The following is a 17,559-nucleotide window of genomic DNA, read 5'->3' on the forward strand; positions in this document are numbered from 1 at the left end:
TCTATGCCCTTCATAAGAAAAAGTATTGTGTTTATTGTCAGTCATATAATCCCAGATATTTTGAAGTAAAATGAGAATTTCTCTCTCTCTCTCTCTCTCTCTCTCTCTCTCTCTCTCTCACTTAAGTGTTTTTTTTAGACAGCAACGTTGGAAAATCTGAAAATTTTAACATAAATTAACACAATTACTCATCTTGTGCTCGTTAACACTGCACAACTTAAGTGTCAGTGCGTGTTAGTCTTGGTGCTTTTACGTGGGGCAACATGGCCTGAGTCATCAGCTAGACGTCAGATTCATGAGGTGAGTTTTGCGGTGCGATTTAGACTGCTGGCTTCTCCCGAGAAGGATAAATTGCGGTGCAGGAATTGACTAAAAATACCTGCACTTTCCTTTTTAGATTGCCCATGTAACGACAAATTTTGTTGTTTGTGCCATTACATGCCTGCCGTCTAAATAACCCCAATGCATGCACTCACATACAAACTTATAATGGGATAATAAATGAATGATTTTGTTTTAATACTATCAGTAACTGTTCCACATTGCTTGTTAGCTTGGTTTCATGGTAATGTTTCTCTTATGTTACATTTTGACAGGACAAGCTCTATTTAACCAAGATTCTATCTCCTGTTCAGGTGAATGCATTTGCCTATTTAAACAGATTTTTTTCCCCCTCAAACAAACCATACTGGCTGCTATTCATCTCATTTGTAGATATTTACTCTGCTTTCACAGTTTCTTTTGCGAGGACAATGACTGCAGTTTATTAATTAATTCAGAGCCTCTTTTGACAACTGTCGATGTTGAGCTGGCTTCAGAGCTAACACTTATTCAAAAGGAATCTATTTAAATGAGAGTGGCACTGAACATGAACAAATGTGCAGAAACCTCTCCAAATTTAAGCAGAGCATTGGGCAATTCTTAATCCAAGAATAGGATTGAATATTCATGTCCAAGTCATCAAAATTTCTTCTTAGACTCACTTGAGTCCTATATCTTCTACATGCTCCCTGTATGCTGCTCCAAAAATGCAAATTAATTACACCTTTGGAAACCTCATGGCTTTCATATCATTTAGCCTCTTTCAGTGGATTTCTCCTTTCCTTTGTATTTTACAGGATGAACCAACCTATCCTTGATCCAGTTTAACTGAGGCAGGTCTGCAGGTGTGCTTTTCAAATAAGGAATCAGATTTGAGTGTGTTTGACAGTAGAGTCTGGTGTATTTTATAATAATAATAAAAGTGGAGAAAGACCAATTGTTCTGGCCTCAATTCTTTGTTGATTGTGGGAATCTGGTATTGTTTGAATAAAGCAGAAATCTTTGGATTCTGGGGAGTAGAGGAGGGGAGTGTTGCTGGGAGTTCTTCTGTGAGCCTTCATTTCAAAGCTCACATCCTGTGTATTACACTTAATTACTTGTAGTTGTAGTCAGGTCACACAGCATGGAAATAGGTCTTGTTGTTGGAGGAGACAAAAAGGTAAAGTTGCTGCAGGTATTTTTTTTATACATGATAAACAAGTATTCTATTTGGAGACTTACTTGATAGAATCTCCAATTGCCTTTTATTCTCTCCTTCCTTATTTTTCCACCTATAACCTAGCAACCTCTGTTTCAACTCCCCCCTCCTCCATCTGCCTATCCCCTTCCTCCCTCATCCTGTCCCACCTAATGCAGCGCTGGCCTGCATAATCACCTCTCAGCACTAATTTCTATCCACCGGCCATCTTCTCTGTACTCTTGGTTCTGAACCAGGGTTTTGGCCCAAAAACATCGACTCTCTCTTGCCTCTGCAGATGCTCCCTGACCTGCTGCATTCTTCCAGCAATTCAAGAACTACCTTGCTCTCGACATCAGTCCAAAGAACCTCAAGTGGATGTTAGGAATGGGAGGTGGAGGGACAATGCTGCTGCTTTCATCGGCAGAACTTCATGTGGAGGATGAAGACTGAGGTTCCTAGGCATCTGCATACTGGAGGACCTCTCCTGGAATTAGCACGTTAAGGCAGCTGTGAAGTGCGTTCTATGAAGTCAAAGGGTATTTGGCATAGACTATCAAACCTCTACAGGCGCACTGTGGAATGTATACTGACTGGTTGCTTCACTGCCTGGTTTAGAAACTTGAGTGCCCAGGAATGCAGAACGCTTTATAAAGTGGTAAGCCCAGCATGGGCACCGGCCTCCCGTTCAGTGAAGAGATCTAGGTGAAGTGCTGTCTCAAGCAGGTAGCTAACATTATAAAGGATCCGGGTTTCACAACTCCCCCCCCCCCCCACCCACCCCCCCAACAGCAATCAGCTCTTGAACATCCCCATTCTACATTGACCCTAACCATAAACTACTTCGGGACCACCAGGGGATCTTTCTCCAATACTTCTGCACCAACTGCAAAGTGAATATTGATCTATCCTTTTATATTTATTATCTCTTTCTGCCTGTCCTTCTCCCTTACATGAATATTCATTCTCTCCATACACATTTCAGTGATTGGCTTCAATCGTTCCTTGTTGTGAATTCTACTGTTTAGGTACAGAAATTTCTTCTGAATGCCTTACTGGATTTCTTGCCCTCCCACCCCTAACTCACCCTGTTCTGAGCAGAGCCATTCCACCAATCCAATCATGTCACTGGAATATGGTTTCATTTACAGAAATAGATTTGTGAGATTGGCTTGAAGAGCTAAGACTGCAGTGCTTATTTGGGCTGTGTTCTAAGTAAACAAGTGCTCAAGGGCACGTCGAGAATTGAACATGTGCCTGGATATTGCTGTTCACGTTCAAAAATCGACATAATCAGTCTGTACAGAAATTAATGTGGACGGTTGGCCATGTTTTTCAAAACAACAAGGTGTATAAGATAGGATAGTATTTTAGTTTCATGTAAGGTGTTACTGAATTTAAATGTATTTGTATTTTAGAGAGGAAAATGGTCTCACATTTGTACAAAACAAAAGGGCTGTTTTAATTCTTTAGTCATTCTGATTGGATCATCAGTGCCCCCTTGTGTTGGCACTGTGGTGGTAATCATTTAACAACATTGTACAGATTTGATCCAGCGTGTACTACCATGGAAACAATAATATCTCTAAACACTAAGAGTTTGCTTTTAAAAGTAATTTGGAATTATAGAATCCGTGCGTTGAATATCAATATTTTGCAATTACAGTTCAATTTTCAAATCTTGAATTTTTCAAAACAGGAAATATTTGCAAATGTTTTCTTTTTATGCTGTCTAAGTTACTCAAGTGGCATATCATTGTGAGAGCTCCAAACAAGCCACAAGATGGCAGCTGTCATGTACTTGAGTCCAATAGAATAGAAGTCCTAAATTCCGTCTGCTCGGGGATTGGGTCAGTCCAGACTTTCTGGATTCTCGGGCAGTACTTTTAAAATTCAAATTTAAGAAGGGATAAAAGAAGAGATGAACAGGTAAATTTTGATAGTTTATTCATTAGCAAATACAGCATGCTTCATTTATTAGAGCAAGCAGTTTTAAAGAGAAATAAAGTCAACACGTGGCAAAAGTGTAAGCAAAATGTTTCCACTACAAACAAAGCATGAAGTGTTTGAAATTACGTTTTAAAATAGACATTTTAAAAGAAAAAATATAGAATGCAAATGAAAGCAGGTTATTTTATGCAAATTAATCTTTTTTATAGTGACATGCCTTCATGGTTGCATGTTGCCACAGTGCATCTGTGATGCTCACGAATGCATGCTTGCACACAAAAACCCACTAAACCCGCTAGATTCTCAGGTCGTCCGGATTTCTGGCATTGGGATTTTTGGGCTTTTAGTGTGTTATGTTGTGATGGGTCTACATTCGTGGTGTTGTCAAGTGTATACATTTGCGGTGTCATCAAGTTAATACATTCTCTGCACAAAGCACCAATGCCATGCATGTCATCTGTTTGAACAATATACAGTAAAACCCTTGTTACCTGGAATTCAACTACTGGCAGCCTCAAGCAAACGGCAAAAAAAAAATTGTGAAAAATAAATGGGTAAAAAATACGGGTTTAAAATTGGCGCGCCTCAGCATTACTTCACCAATCACGCCACAGGCAATCTCAAGCAACCAGAAAATTCACTTAATCCACATTTGCCAATCCCCATAGGTGCTGGATGCCAGGACTTTTACTGTACCCTTATAAATGTTCAAGAGGCTTTCATACAATGCCCAGTGGTGACAGGACATCGGATTGCAGTTCTTCCCCACAAAAAAAATTATATTGCCTTCAGCAAGTTTCATTTTGTCCTTTTGCACATACTCCTGCAGCTAGGGACATGCCAGACACTAGTATTCATTTACAGACATCTCATTGTACTGGAAGACCACAAGTTTGGACATACTAAAGTGTGTCATTCGCTAAATTGATGATCTTCCAGAAGCACTTATTTGCCTTAGTATGAGTCCCTGGAAACAACCAGCAGATATGAGCGTCCTCTGTGATAAAGGACTTCTGCTTCAGGTGAACCTCAATGAAGATCCTTGTTTCCTTTTCCAGGTCCTCTTTCCAACTGCACAGTCTGCAAAATGGTGGACAATTGTCTCATCCCCTTCACAGCCATCTCAAGGGAAGCATGCCTCGGGAATGAGACTCTCTCCATGCAGATTTCAGATTTATTATCAAAGAACATACATGACAACACATAGAACCCTAAGATTCATTTAAGAGGCAGAATTACCAGTTATTGGTAGTGCAAAGAAAAAAAACTGTACACAACATATGCATGATAACAAATGTAATCAAACTGTGCAATACAAAGAGAATTTAAAAAATCAATAAAGAGCATAAGTAAGTTCTTAAATAAGTCCCTGATTGAGTTTGTTGTGGAGTCTGATGGTGGAGGGATAGTAGCTGTTCCTGAACCTGGTGATGTGTGTCTCGAGACACCTAGACCTCTTTCCTGATAGTAGCAGTGATAACAGAGCATATACTGGGTGGGGTGGATCCTTGATGATTGCTGCTGCTCTCCAACACCAACGTTCCCTGTAGATGTTCTCGATGGTGGTGAAGGTTTTGCCTTCGATGTCCTGAGCTGTGTCCACTACCTTTTGGAGGGCTTTACGCTCAGGGGTATTGGTGTCCCCGTACCAAGCCACGATGTAGCCAGTCAGCACACTTTCCACAACGCATCTGTAGAGATTTGCCAGGGTTTCTGATGTCATACCAAACCTCCACAAACTCCTGAGGAAGTAGAGATGCTGACATGCTTTTTTCCATGATGTCATTGATGTGTTAGGTCCAGGAAAGATACCTTGAGATAGTGACTCCCAACAACTAAAATTTCTCACCCTTTCCACCTCTGATCCCCTGATGATCACTGGATTGTACACCTCTGGTTTTCCCTTGCTGAAGGTTTGGTGGCATTGCGTGTGAGGTTGTTGTTGGTGTACCATTCAGCCAAGTTTTCAATCTCCCTCCTGTATCCCGACATATATAGGCTGACACGGGCTCCTTCTGCTTCCTGACAAGTGAGCCCTTTAATGATGATCAGATTTTCTGCCACTGGATCCATTGTGCCCTCCCACAGGGCCTGCAGGACATTCAGTGTTGACCACTGTCTGATAGACCTGTGGTCCATTAAGGGCCTATTAGCCAGGCTTCCATTCATAAAGGAAGAAAAAAAAACCTTTTGGGTGTATGCCCAACCCACTTTATGGCGACTACAACTGGGTTTTTATTTCTAGGTATTTTATGTTATTTCAGATAACATAACAGGTTCAGGATCATTCAGTACACTTCATTAAATAGCGGTTATGCTCAGAAACAAGCACTGCATTTTAAAGCATATTTATTGTCATAGATTGCGGAGAAAAAAAGACAACAGTATCTCCGTTATGTCTATATAATTTAAACAAAAATTATTTATATTGCTTGTGGTTGGATAAAATTGTAATTCCAGACATTTTATGTGAAGTTTTCTTCAGAGTCCCTGTACCTTTGCCTCAAAAGATGAATGTTAATGGAAGTTTTTCTTCTTTCTTTTACAGTGAGTATGTTTTTGAATACATTAACCCCCAAATTCTACGTTGCTCTGACAGGCACATCATCTTTGATCTCAGGGCTTATTCTGGTAAGTAAATGTTATTATCATTATTATTAACATTATAAATATTGATAGCATTGACATTATTATGGCAGAGCCAGATGTGGGATTGTCTGATGTGAGATGCTTTCTGTTTGTCCACTGCTTTCATTTCTTGCGTTCCGCATGCTTTTAATGCAACTGCTGCAATGGCCTCTGTAAGATAACCCTGGGGATTTTATGTTACTGAAAACCAGAAGATCAATAGAATGTTGACACCTGAATGGTCTCTGAATGCCAATCACTGAGCTCTCTGTTACTGATATGGAGAAATTTCCTAACATCTGAAGTCTAGACTGGCATCTCTGAACCACAGCACTGAGGACCTGCATTTATCTGGGTTAGCTGGTTTACTTGAAAAGGTTCTTTTGGAGGTCATCTACCTGAAATCTTAACTTATTTTCTCTCTCCATGGATGCTCTCTGGCCTGCTATCTATTGAACATCATGCTTTGTTTCTGATTTCTAGCATCTGCAATATTTTAATTTTGGAACTGGCCATTTCTTAACTCATTGCAGTCTGTCCTACCTCTGTCCTGAGGCTGTTCTAATAGGCACAATTTCTACCATGAAGAAGATTGTGAACTTCACAAGTCCTTTGAGGCGGTCCCTCATGGTAGTCTGGTCCAAAAGTTCAGATTGCAAGGGATCCTGGGTGTTCTGTGCCATTTGGATACAGGATTAGCTTGATGCTGGGACTCGGAAGGTGGCAGTGTTCAGATTGGAGGCCTTGGACCTGTGGTGTGCTGAGGGATTATAGCTGGGTTCACCGTTATTTGTCAACTAAATTTACAGCTCAGATGATCTTGTATTTAGCATAGTTATTAAGTTTGCGTATGACACCAAAATATCGTGTACAGTGAGGAAGGTTGCCTGAAATTTTAACAGGATCTGAATGAATTGGGAAAGTGAGCTAAGGAATAGAAGATGGAATTTTACTTGGACAACTGGAATGTGTTGTACTTTGCTAGGGCCCTGGAGACTGTTGTAGAACAGAGTTTCTTGGGCCTATGAACTAGTTAAACAGGTGGACAGACAGGGTGGTGAAGAAGGTGTTTGGTAACTTGCCTTCATTGGTCAGAGCATCGAGTACAGGAACAGGACACTGTACAAGATGACAGCGAGACCACACTTGGAGCATTGGGTGAAGTTCTGGTCACTCCAGCTATAGAACAGATATCATTAAGGTGGAAAGGGTGCAGAAAAGAGAGTTGGTTGGGTTGAATTACAAAGGGAGGCTGGATCTCAGGGTTGCATGTGATGTCATATGGGCAATCTGATAATAAATTTTAACATTGATAGGCTGGGACTTTTAACCCTGCAATATAGGAGGCTGAGTGGTGACCTAAATGAAGTATATAAAATCATAAGGGACATTGATAAGACAAACAGTCATCGTGTTTTTCCTGGGTTTAGGGAGTCAGAGAGAGCATAGATTTAAGGTGAGAGGGGATAGATTTAAAAGAACCTGAGGGGCACCTTTTCACACAGGATAATAAGTACATGGTGCAATTTAAAAAGACACTTAGGTGCAGGGATATGAAAGATTGTGAGAGACATGGGCCAAATGCTGAAAGATGGGACTAACTTGGGTCGTTAATTTGCTAGGCATGAAAAAGTTGGGTCAAAAGGTCTATTTCTGTGCTGCAAAACTGTGATTATAAAAGAAAAGGACAGCAGGGTCAATGTGTTTGTGCCGATTTCTCTCATTTGATTTCTCATTCATTTTATTTTAAGAGCATGTAACAATATTGCAGGTGATTTCCTGTGTCATTGTGTTTGAGGGAGTGGATGGAAAATTGAAGCTGCAGTACGACAGAACTTGTTTTCTCCAAAAGATAACTTGAGCCAACAGATGATTTGCCATTTAATTTTAGAGCTTTGATCTTGGAGAATGATCAGCCAGCTCTTTACTAATCAGTGCATTGGAACAGGGTGTGCAATCCATCTGTTGTAGGCACATCTTTTGTCTTTTGGATTTATACTTCTTTCCAAAAGACATTGTTTGGATAGATAACAGGTGCATAGATAAACTAACTCCACATTCCATTCAGTGGCAGTGATGCAAGTTTCAGACAGTAACACATGGGAGGCAGTGAAGGATAAGCACAGAGCAAATTATTTGTTTGTCTTGGGAAGATGGAGTACTAGGAGCTTGTCACATCCATCACTAATAAAGGCAAAGGCCTCATTCTCATAACCAATGGATAAAAAAGGGGTGTCATCTAATAGATTCATAATTTGTGTGTTCTCTACAGGTTGGTACACAGGTTATATTATCAGTCCTTTATGTAAATACCACTGCACACTCCTAGGTCCTTTTTACAGTACCACTCCGATTATCCGAAATGGTCGCGACTATTTTGGATAAATGATATTTTCGGATAACTGGTCATTTTTTAAAAACAGCCTAGTAGCAACAAAAAAATCACTTGTAACAGTGTTTAAGCAACAACAAGGGAAGGCTTTGTAAAGCATAAAATAATGTTTAATTCTCACCAAAAAAAAAACAAAATAAGATAAATCCACCTCCAAATTCTTGAAATTCTACTCAGAGGTTTTTTTCCAAATTTCCATAATGTTTTCAACCTGTGACATCAGTTCAGCTTTGAAAATATTTCAGGTAACTGAGGATTTCTGCTTGTTTCGGATATCCTCATTTATCCGAAATTGTTCAGATGCAAAATTATGTAATTTTGGCTTTGAAATTTTTCGGATAAATGAGGATTTCTAATTTTTCTGAAATCCTCAATTATCTAAAAAAATTTCAGAGCCGTACAGACGTCACTTCCTGGTCCAAATAATTTCGGTTAACTGAGGATTTTGGATAATTCAGTTTCAGATAATTGCAGTATTTATTACAGGAGCTGCCAGGAAAATACTGACGGATCTTTTTGCTGGAAATACTTTGTAAATTCTTTTTTAAAGAGTGTCTGTTTCATTGCACTGTTAAACTCTGTTTTAAGAATTAATAATAAGGTTACAGTGGAAGTGTATCCCCGTTAACCAAATAAAATTCAAGCAACATCATGTTGAGTCTTGGTATTTAGTATTAGATACATTGAATATATTTTATAATATTATTACACCTACTCAATTCTTCCTCCATTGGCACTTTAGTTGTTTAAAGTAATGGGATTAATCCATTAGATTTGAAAGTGAGTGGCAAGCTTCTCCCAATCTCTCAGCATTATAGTTGGAGCAACCATTTGTATGGTTACTAATGAAGTCACTGTGTTACATAGCCACTTTTACATAGCCACTTTTACAGAGCCATGAAAAGACATGAATTAACTGCCATTTAACTGCTTCACCTCCCTGTATAAATGCAATGAAGTGGGGGATGGGAGTCATTTTCATCTCATGTCTGATACTACCAAGGTAGGTAGTATCAGAGCCAATGCATTTCACAATATCTTCTGTCTAAAGGGTTGTATTGGAGGATTTAAACCATGCTTTTTGCTTCAGCTTTAAACCATGTTTTTTGCTCCAGTACAAGGGTTCACACAGGACGCCAACACTGTAATGTTACATCACACAGGACGCTGGCACTGTAATACTACAGTCCTGCATCCTTTTGCTCTGGGATGCCAGCTAACCTATGTAAAAGCTTGTACTGAACCAGCATTTCAGTTCGAGCTACCTTTAAAGACGGGTCATTCACATGCCAATTAAGTGGGTTATCTTGGAAGTAATGTTTCAATTTGATGTTTTTCAATTCAATTTTGTGTACCTATAAGAAATAACAAATTTTAAATAATTTTACACAAGCTCAGGACACCCCAAAGTACTTTTCAGACCATTGCAAACTTCTGAAGTTTAGCCATGTTGCAAGTTAGGAAACTGCAGCAATGACATAGGTAGGATCAAAAATAGTCAAGAAATGACTGAGGCCACTACACCCAACAGAAACAACATCCCAGCTCTACTACTGAGACTGTTGCAGAACTAGTCAAGACTCTAGCCAAGCTATTCTGGTACAGTCACAACACTGGCATCTGCATACAATGTGAAAAATTGCCCAGGTATGTCTCATGTACTGTTCAATCTGTCTATGCTCGTCATCAGCAAAGTGATGAAAGGTCTTAAAAAAGAGTCCTGACCCAAAGCATTGACTGGCCATTTCTGTCTTTGGATGCTGCCTGACCTGTTGAGTCCTCATTGTTTGCTCAAAATTGCAGCATCTGCCTTCTGCTTCTGATGGAAGCTATTGTTAACTGTACTATCAAGCAGCATGTGTTGTAAGAGAATAATCTAGAGAAGGTAGAACAATTAATATTTACATACCAAAAGTGCCAGGCATTGAGTATTTTCAACAAGAGAGATTCTGACCAGCTAGTAAATTATATTACAATTCCAAGTACCCCAAGATCAACATTCTGGAAATCACTGGGCCATCTATAAAAATATTGCAGCTATAAAAGCACAGAATCTGGGTGATCAATTACTTACTTTCTAATATCCCAAAGCTTTACCAGCATCTACAAAGCACAAACCAGAAATTGCCTGAATGAATAAAGCCCCAACCATTCCAAAGAAGCTCAACACCATCCCTGACAAAGCAACCCATTTCATTGTCGCCCCATCCACTCGTGGAAACATTAATTCCCTCCACCGCTGGTGCATATGAGTCGCATTGTATACCTTCCACAAAATGCATTGCACTTCTGAACTGGAATACTGCAACAGCGTTCCCATACCTGTGACCTCAACTGCCAAGAAGGATAAAATCGTTAGATATATGGACACGACTGGCTACACATTACTTCTAAGTTGCACACTTTATTGATTTTGAAATATAGGCATTGTTCCTTCATCTAAATCCTGGAATTCCCCTCCTTTATCAGGATTGGGAAAATCTACATCATAAAGGCTGCAGTATTTCCAGAGGCCAACATCTTCCCAGAGCCTAGTAGGAAATGCCAGCCTAGCCAGTGATATTCACATTCTGAAACATGTGGGAATATCCAAACAGACTGGTCTGATAGAGGTCCCTATGGTTATGAATAACTTTGACAGAGAGGATTTCTGATAGTACTCTGTAAATCTTCACCTTTTTAAAAAATATTAAACCTATTCATTCAAAACTTTGGGTAATATTCTGAAGCATTCATCTTGTTTTAATTTGATTGTTTGTTTGTAATATCCTCATTATCAGTCATCAGAAAGAAAGGAACCCCTTCCATTTTGACTATTTAAAAGTGAAATTATAGGAACTGTTGCATCAAATTAAAATTTTAATATGAAGCATTTGTTTTGGGTGAACTAAGACAATATCTGAAAAGCTTTACATACTTCAGGTTCAATCAATGCCTTGATTACTTTTGGTCCACAGATATTTGAATGGTGGTATTTTCGAAAGTATGGGACATCATTTATTGAGCAAGTTTCAGTCAGTCATCTCCGGCCATTGCTTGGTGGAGTGGATAACACCACGCCCAGCAACTCCACCTCCAATAACGGAGACAGCGACTCCAACCGACAAAGTGTATCAGGTAAATGGCAGCCACAAAAACTGCCCTTTATAAGGCCATGCATGGACTTACTTTCTGCCTTTTAACTCTCCAGATGGAAACATTTTTCACTTGTAAAGAATAGTTTAGCAATAATGATACAAGATAATTATGCACAATCTCAAAATATTCAACAAGTGTAAAGCTCCAGTTATTCAATCATTGATCACTTTTTTTAGGCCTTATTTTTTTCTACCCTCACTTCCCTCCCTCAACACCCTCCTGCTTTCAGAACTTTCTATGTTACTGTCTCTATCCCATATCAATTTCCCGTGTTTTTTTTTCCTTTTGAATGAGGGTTCACTTTTTGAACAGTCCTGAAAACTATGGGCATGCCTTTCTGTATACTAAATATGAAATAGCATTGAGAAATTCAAATTGTGAAGTGATAAATTAGAAAGTGGTAACATTCACAGCAAATTATCTTTTCTGTCAAAGATAAAACTTTTCATGGTTTCCCTGGATTCCAGTAGACTTAGACTGGATGGCAAGAACACCTACATCAGGCCATTGTTCACTGTTAGCTATTTATTATTATTATTATTATTATTATTAATAACTATTTAGCTCAGCATTAAACACCACTATAACAGCAAAATGTATGATCCAACGAAGGGATCTGGAACTCCTGTTTGTTCCTCTGCTATTGGATTCTCGACTTCCTCATCAGCGGACCCTAATCAGTGCAAACCATAACATCATCTCCTCCAAGCTAACCATCAACAAAAGGCCACCTCAAGAGTGCATGCTTGAGGAGTTACGTGATGGAGTAGTGGCCGGTCAGGGAACTCCAGCCCTCTCCGGAAAAGTTTTAAAAAAACACACAAAACACAAAGGCACAAACATAAAAATTAAAACAAAGTGAAAGTAAAGGTGGGAAGAAAATGGCAGTGAAGAAAGAAAAGTCGAAAGCAACGGGAAGAAGAGAAGAAGAAAGAACGTCGGAAGAAGAAGGTGAAGGCCTTACCTGTCCGAGGAAGCCCGCCGCAGAGAGAGAAGCCCGCTCCCTCAGGTCAGTGGAAGTCCCGAGCTCAGGACTACAAAAATGGCTCGCGAAGCCAAGTAAAAGTGCGCAACCGCGCATGAAAAAAAAAACACTGATGGGAGGGGGGACCAGCTGAGGAGTCGATCTCCACAGCTGAGAATGACAGCTGCAACACAACAACAGGAAGAGAACATAGAAAACAACGAGAACAAGAAAGAAGAGAGTAAAAAGAAAACAAGGAAACAACAGATGACCAACCCAGAGGAAGAAGAAGAAGAAGAACACAGAGAAATGGAAGAAGAAGGGAAAGGCAAGACAATGGATATATTTTTTTTAAAGAATATATGGAATCAGTAAAAGAATGGCAATTACAAGAATTTAGTGAAATAAAAAGAAGAATTAATAGTGCAGAAGAAAAAATGAATAGAATAGAGATGGTCATGTCAGATATAGGAAAAAGAGTGGACAAGGTGGAAGAACGAGAAACAGCCGTAGAAATGGAAGTAGAGGACTTAAAAAAGAAATTGGAAGAATCTAATAAAAAAGTTAAAGAGACACAAGAGCTGTTAGCTCAGAAGATATTTATAATGGAAAATTATAATAGAAGAAATAATATAAAGATAGTGGGCCTTAAGGAAGATGAAGAAGGCAAGAATATGAGATAATTTATAAAAGATTGGATCCCCAGGGTCCTAGGAAGACCAGAATTACAGGAAGAAATGGAAATAGAAAGGGCACATAGAACACTAGCCCCTAAACCACAGCCACAACAAAAACCAAGATCCATTTTAGTAAAGTTCCTAAGATATACAACGAGAGAAAATATATTGGAGAAAGCAATGAAGAAAATAAGAGAAGACAAAAAGCCACTGGAATACAAAGGTCAAAAAATTTTTTTCTATCCAGACGTAAGTTTTGAACTCCTGAAGAAGAGAAAAGAGTTTAATACAGCAAAAGCGATCCTATGGAAAAAAGGATATAAATTTATGCTAAAGTACCCAGCGGTACTTAAAATAGTTATTCCAGGGCAGCAAAACAGACTATTCTCGGATCCGGAGGAAGCACGAAAATTTGCAGAACAACTACAAAACAGACAGAGAGATGAAGACGTAACGAGAGCAAAAATGACCATGAACTATATGTATGTGTGTATATGGGTATATATATATAGATATATATATATATCTATATATATATATATATATGTGTGTGTGTGTGTATGTATATATGTGTGTACATGAGTGTATCCGTATTTAAAGGAAAATATAGAGTATAGATAAGAATTAATAAGGAAAAGAAAGGGAAGAGAGGAAGTAAGGAGGGAATTAAGAGAGTGACCTTTGTTATATATGAAAATTGAAATCGTTTCTGGGGGGGGCTGGGTGGGGAGGAGTTACGGTCACTGCGAAATAAGTTGACGCTTGTGAGTGAATTCGCAAATCCAAATGGAGAGGGGAGATGTGGTTACCTGACAAGGGATAAAGGGCAACTCAGGAAGGGGAGGGGATAGTGGGGTTAAAGAAATTTTAGATAGGAGAATAAGGGAAATGTTTGATGTTTTAGAAATGTTCAAAACAAGAAAGCAGAAATGGATAAGAAGGAAAGGTGATGATGAGGAAACGGAAAGGAAAGATAAACAAAGTATGAAATGGCTACGTTAAACTATATGACTTTAAATATTAACGGAATACATAACCAAATCAAAAGGAAGAAACTGCTAAATTTACTGAAAAAAGAAAAAATTGATATAGCATTCGTGCAAGAAACACATTTAACTGAAATGGAGCACAAGAAATTAAAGAGAGATTGGGTAGGACATGTAATAGCAGCGTCATATACTTCAAAAGCTAGAGGAGTAGCTATATTAATCAGTAAAAATGTACCAATTAAAATAGAAGAGGAAATAATAGATCCAGCAGGGAGATATGTAATGATAAAATGTCAGATATATTCGGAGTTTTGGAATTTACTCAATGTATATTCACCTAGCAAAGAAGGTCAAAAATTTATGCAAGATATTTTTTGAAGATAGCAGACACGCAAGGGAACATACTAATAGGAGGGGATTTCAACCTTAATTTCGATTCAAACATGGATAAAACTGGGAAAAAAATTAAAAGAAAGAATAAAGTAACCAAATTTATAATTAAATCGATGCACGAAATGCAACTTTTGGATATATGGAGGAAACAACACCCAAAGGAAAAGGAATATTCATATTATTCGGGTAGACATAAAACATACTCAAGAATAGACCTATTCCTGTTATCAGCTCGCATGCAAGACAGAGTAAGAAAAACAGAATATAAAGCTAGAATATTATCGGACCACTCACCCCTGATATTGACAATGGAGTTAGAGGACATCCCTCCAAGAATGTATAGATGGAGATTAAACTCCATGCTACTTAAAAGGCAGGGTTTTAAAGAATTAATTGAAAGACAAATTAAAATGTACTTTGAAATAAATACGGAATCAGTGAAAGATAAGTTTATACTATGGGACGCAATGAAAGCGTTCATCAGAGGGCAAATAATAAGTTACGTAACCAAGATGAAGAAGGACTACAATCAGGAAACAGAGCAGTTAGAAAGGGAAATAGTAAATATAGAAAAAGAATTAGCAATGAAGGAAGACACAACTAAAAGAAGAGAATTGGCAGATAAAAAAAATAAAATATGAAACACTACAAACATATAAGGTGGAGAAGAACATAATGAAGACAAAACAGAAATATTATGAACTAGGAGAAAAAACGCACAAAATTCTAGCATGGCAGCTTAAGACAGAACAAACTAAGAGAATGGTATTGGCATCAAGGAAAAAAGACAAACAAATCACATATAATCCAACAGAGATTAATGAAAACTTCAGAGAATTCTACAAACAATTATACCAAACTGAAAACGAAGGGAAAGAAGACAAAATAGATGAATTTTTAACTAAAATTGAACTACCAAAATTACAAATAGAGGAACAAAATAAATTAACAGAACCATTTGAAATAGTAGAAATACAAGAGATAATAAAAAAACTACCAAATAATAAAACACCAGGAGAGGATGAATTCCCAATAGAATTCTATAAAACATTTAAAGATTTATTAATTCCTCCCTTCCTGGAAGTAATCAACCAGATTGATAAAACACAAAGCTTACCAGATTCATGCAAAACAGCAATAATTACAATAATACCAAAGACAGGGAAAGATCCACTCGCACCAGCGTCATATAGACCAATATCTTTACTTAACACAGATTATAAAATAATAGCTAAACTATTAGCAAACAGATTAGCCGACTATGTACCAAAAATAGTAAATCTAGACCAAGCTGGATTTATTAAAAAAAGACGAACAACAGACAATATTTGTAAATTTATTAACTTAATTCATGCAGTAGAAGGGAATAAAGCTCCAACAGTAGCAGTTGCTTTAGACGCAGAGAAGGCCTTTGACAGAGTAGAATGGAATTATTTATTCAAAGTACTACAAAAATTCAGTTTATCAGAGAAGTATATTAATTGGATTAAAGCTCTATATAAGGGGCCATTGGCGAAAGTGACAGTAAATGGATATGTATCAAAGCAATTTAACTTAAGCAGATCAACGTGGCAGGGATGCCCATTATCACCCTTATTGTTTGCGTTAACTATAGAACCACTAGCAGAATTGATAAGAACAGAAAATAAAATAAAAGGGATAAAAATAAAAGACAAGGAATATAAAATCAGTTTATTTGCAGATGACGTTATAGTATACTTAACAGAACCAGAAATATCAATAAAAGAATTACATAAGAAATTGAAGGAATATGGAGAAGTGTCGGGTTACAAGATTATCGCAAATAAAAGTGAAGCAATGCCAATGAATAATGTGGATTTCTCAAAATTTAAGAAAGAATCACCATTCAGATGGCAAATACAAGCAATACGATACCTAGGTATACAAATAAATAAAAACCTCGGCCATCTATATAAACTCAATTATTATCCACTAATGAAAAAATTACAGGACGACTTAGAGCATTGGAAAGACTTACCACTAACACTAATACGAAGGATAAACTGTATTAAAATGAACATTTTCCCAAGGATACAATACCTATTTCAGGCATTGCCAATACACTTGACGGAGAAATTCTTCAAGGAGTTAAAGAAAATAATAAGGAAAATTTTATGGAAAGGGGGGAAACCGAGGATAGCACTAGATAAATTAACAGAATGGTATAAACAAGGAGGCTTACAACTGCCAAACTTTAAAAATTATTATAGAGCCGCACAATTAAGATACCTATCAGATTTTTATCAAACAAGGGAAAAGCCAGAATGGACTAGATTAGAACTAGATAAAATAGGGGAGAAGATACCTGAACATATATTATATAAATGGGATGAAAAATTGGTACAACGTAGGAATTCTCCAGTATTACATCATCTGTTCAATATTTGGAAGAAGATTCATGTAGAAAGGAATAAAACAAATTACCAATTACCAAAACTAATACTGACGCAAAATCAGCTAATGCCTTTTACAATAGATAACCTTTCCTTTAGAGAATGGGAGAAAAAAGGGATCAAAAGAATAGAAAATTGCTTTTCAGGAAATAAATTACTATCCTTTGAACAAATGAACGATAAATATAATATAACTCAAGATACAGTGTTGGCATACTACCAACTGAAATCCTACTTGAAGGACAAATTGGGAAGCAGTCTGAGGTTACCAGAGGGAAGTAATTTTGAATGTGATTACAGACACAATGATAATCAAAAAATTTATAACAAATATGTATATTAAACTGCAAGAAAAGGAGAATGAGGAAGCAAATGGTAAAACCAAACAAAAATGGGAACAAGATTTAAACATAAAGATAAAGAAGGAAACATGGGAGAAGTTATGCTCTGGAACTATGAGAAATACAATAAACATGAGGTTACATATGATACAATATAACTAGATACACAGGCTAT

The 17,559-nt window shown here is 37.6% G+C and overlaps 1 protein-coding gene across 11 annotated transcripts in view; it reads left to right on the forward strand.

Annotated features, from left to right (window-relative positions):
• LOC138746083 (suppressor of tumorigenicity 7 protein) overlaps positions 1 to 17,559 on the forward strand; it is a 152,720-nt gene that overhangs the window by 97,884 nt on the left and 37,277 nt on the right. For all 11 annotated transcript variants that reach the window (XM_069903882.1, XM_069903878.1, XM_069903879.1 and 8 more), the window contains exons 2-3: positions 5,997 to 6,079; positions 11,426 to 11,585. In XM_069903882.1, coding sequence (XP_069759983.1) covers positions 6,002 to 6,079; positions 11,426 to 11,585 — 238 coding nt within the window. In that variant the 5' untranslated portion in view covers positions 5,997 to 6,001. The remainder of the gene's footprint in view (positions 1 to 5,996; positions 6,080 to 11,425; positions 11,586 to 17,559) is intronic.

Source organism: Narcine bancroftii, chromosome 11 (genome assembly GCF_036971445.1).
Source record: "Narcine bancroftii isolate sNarBan1 chromosome 11, sNarBan1.hap1, whole genome shotgun sequence".
In the NCBI taxonomy this organism is placed as follows: Eukaryota; Metazoa; Chordata; class Chondrichthyes; order Torpediniformes; family Narcinidae; genus Narcine; species Narcine bancroftii.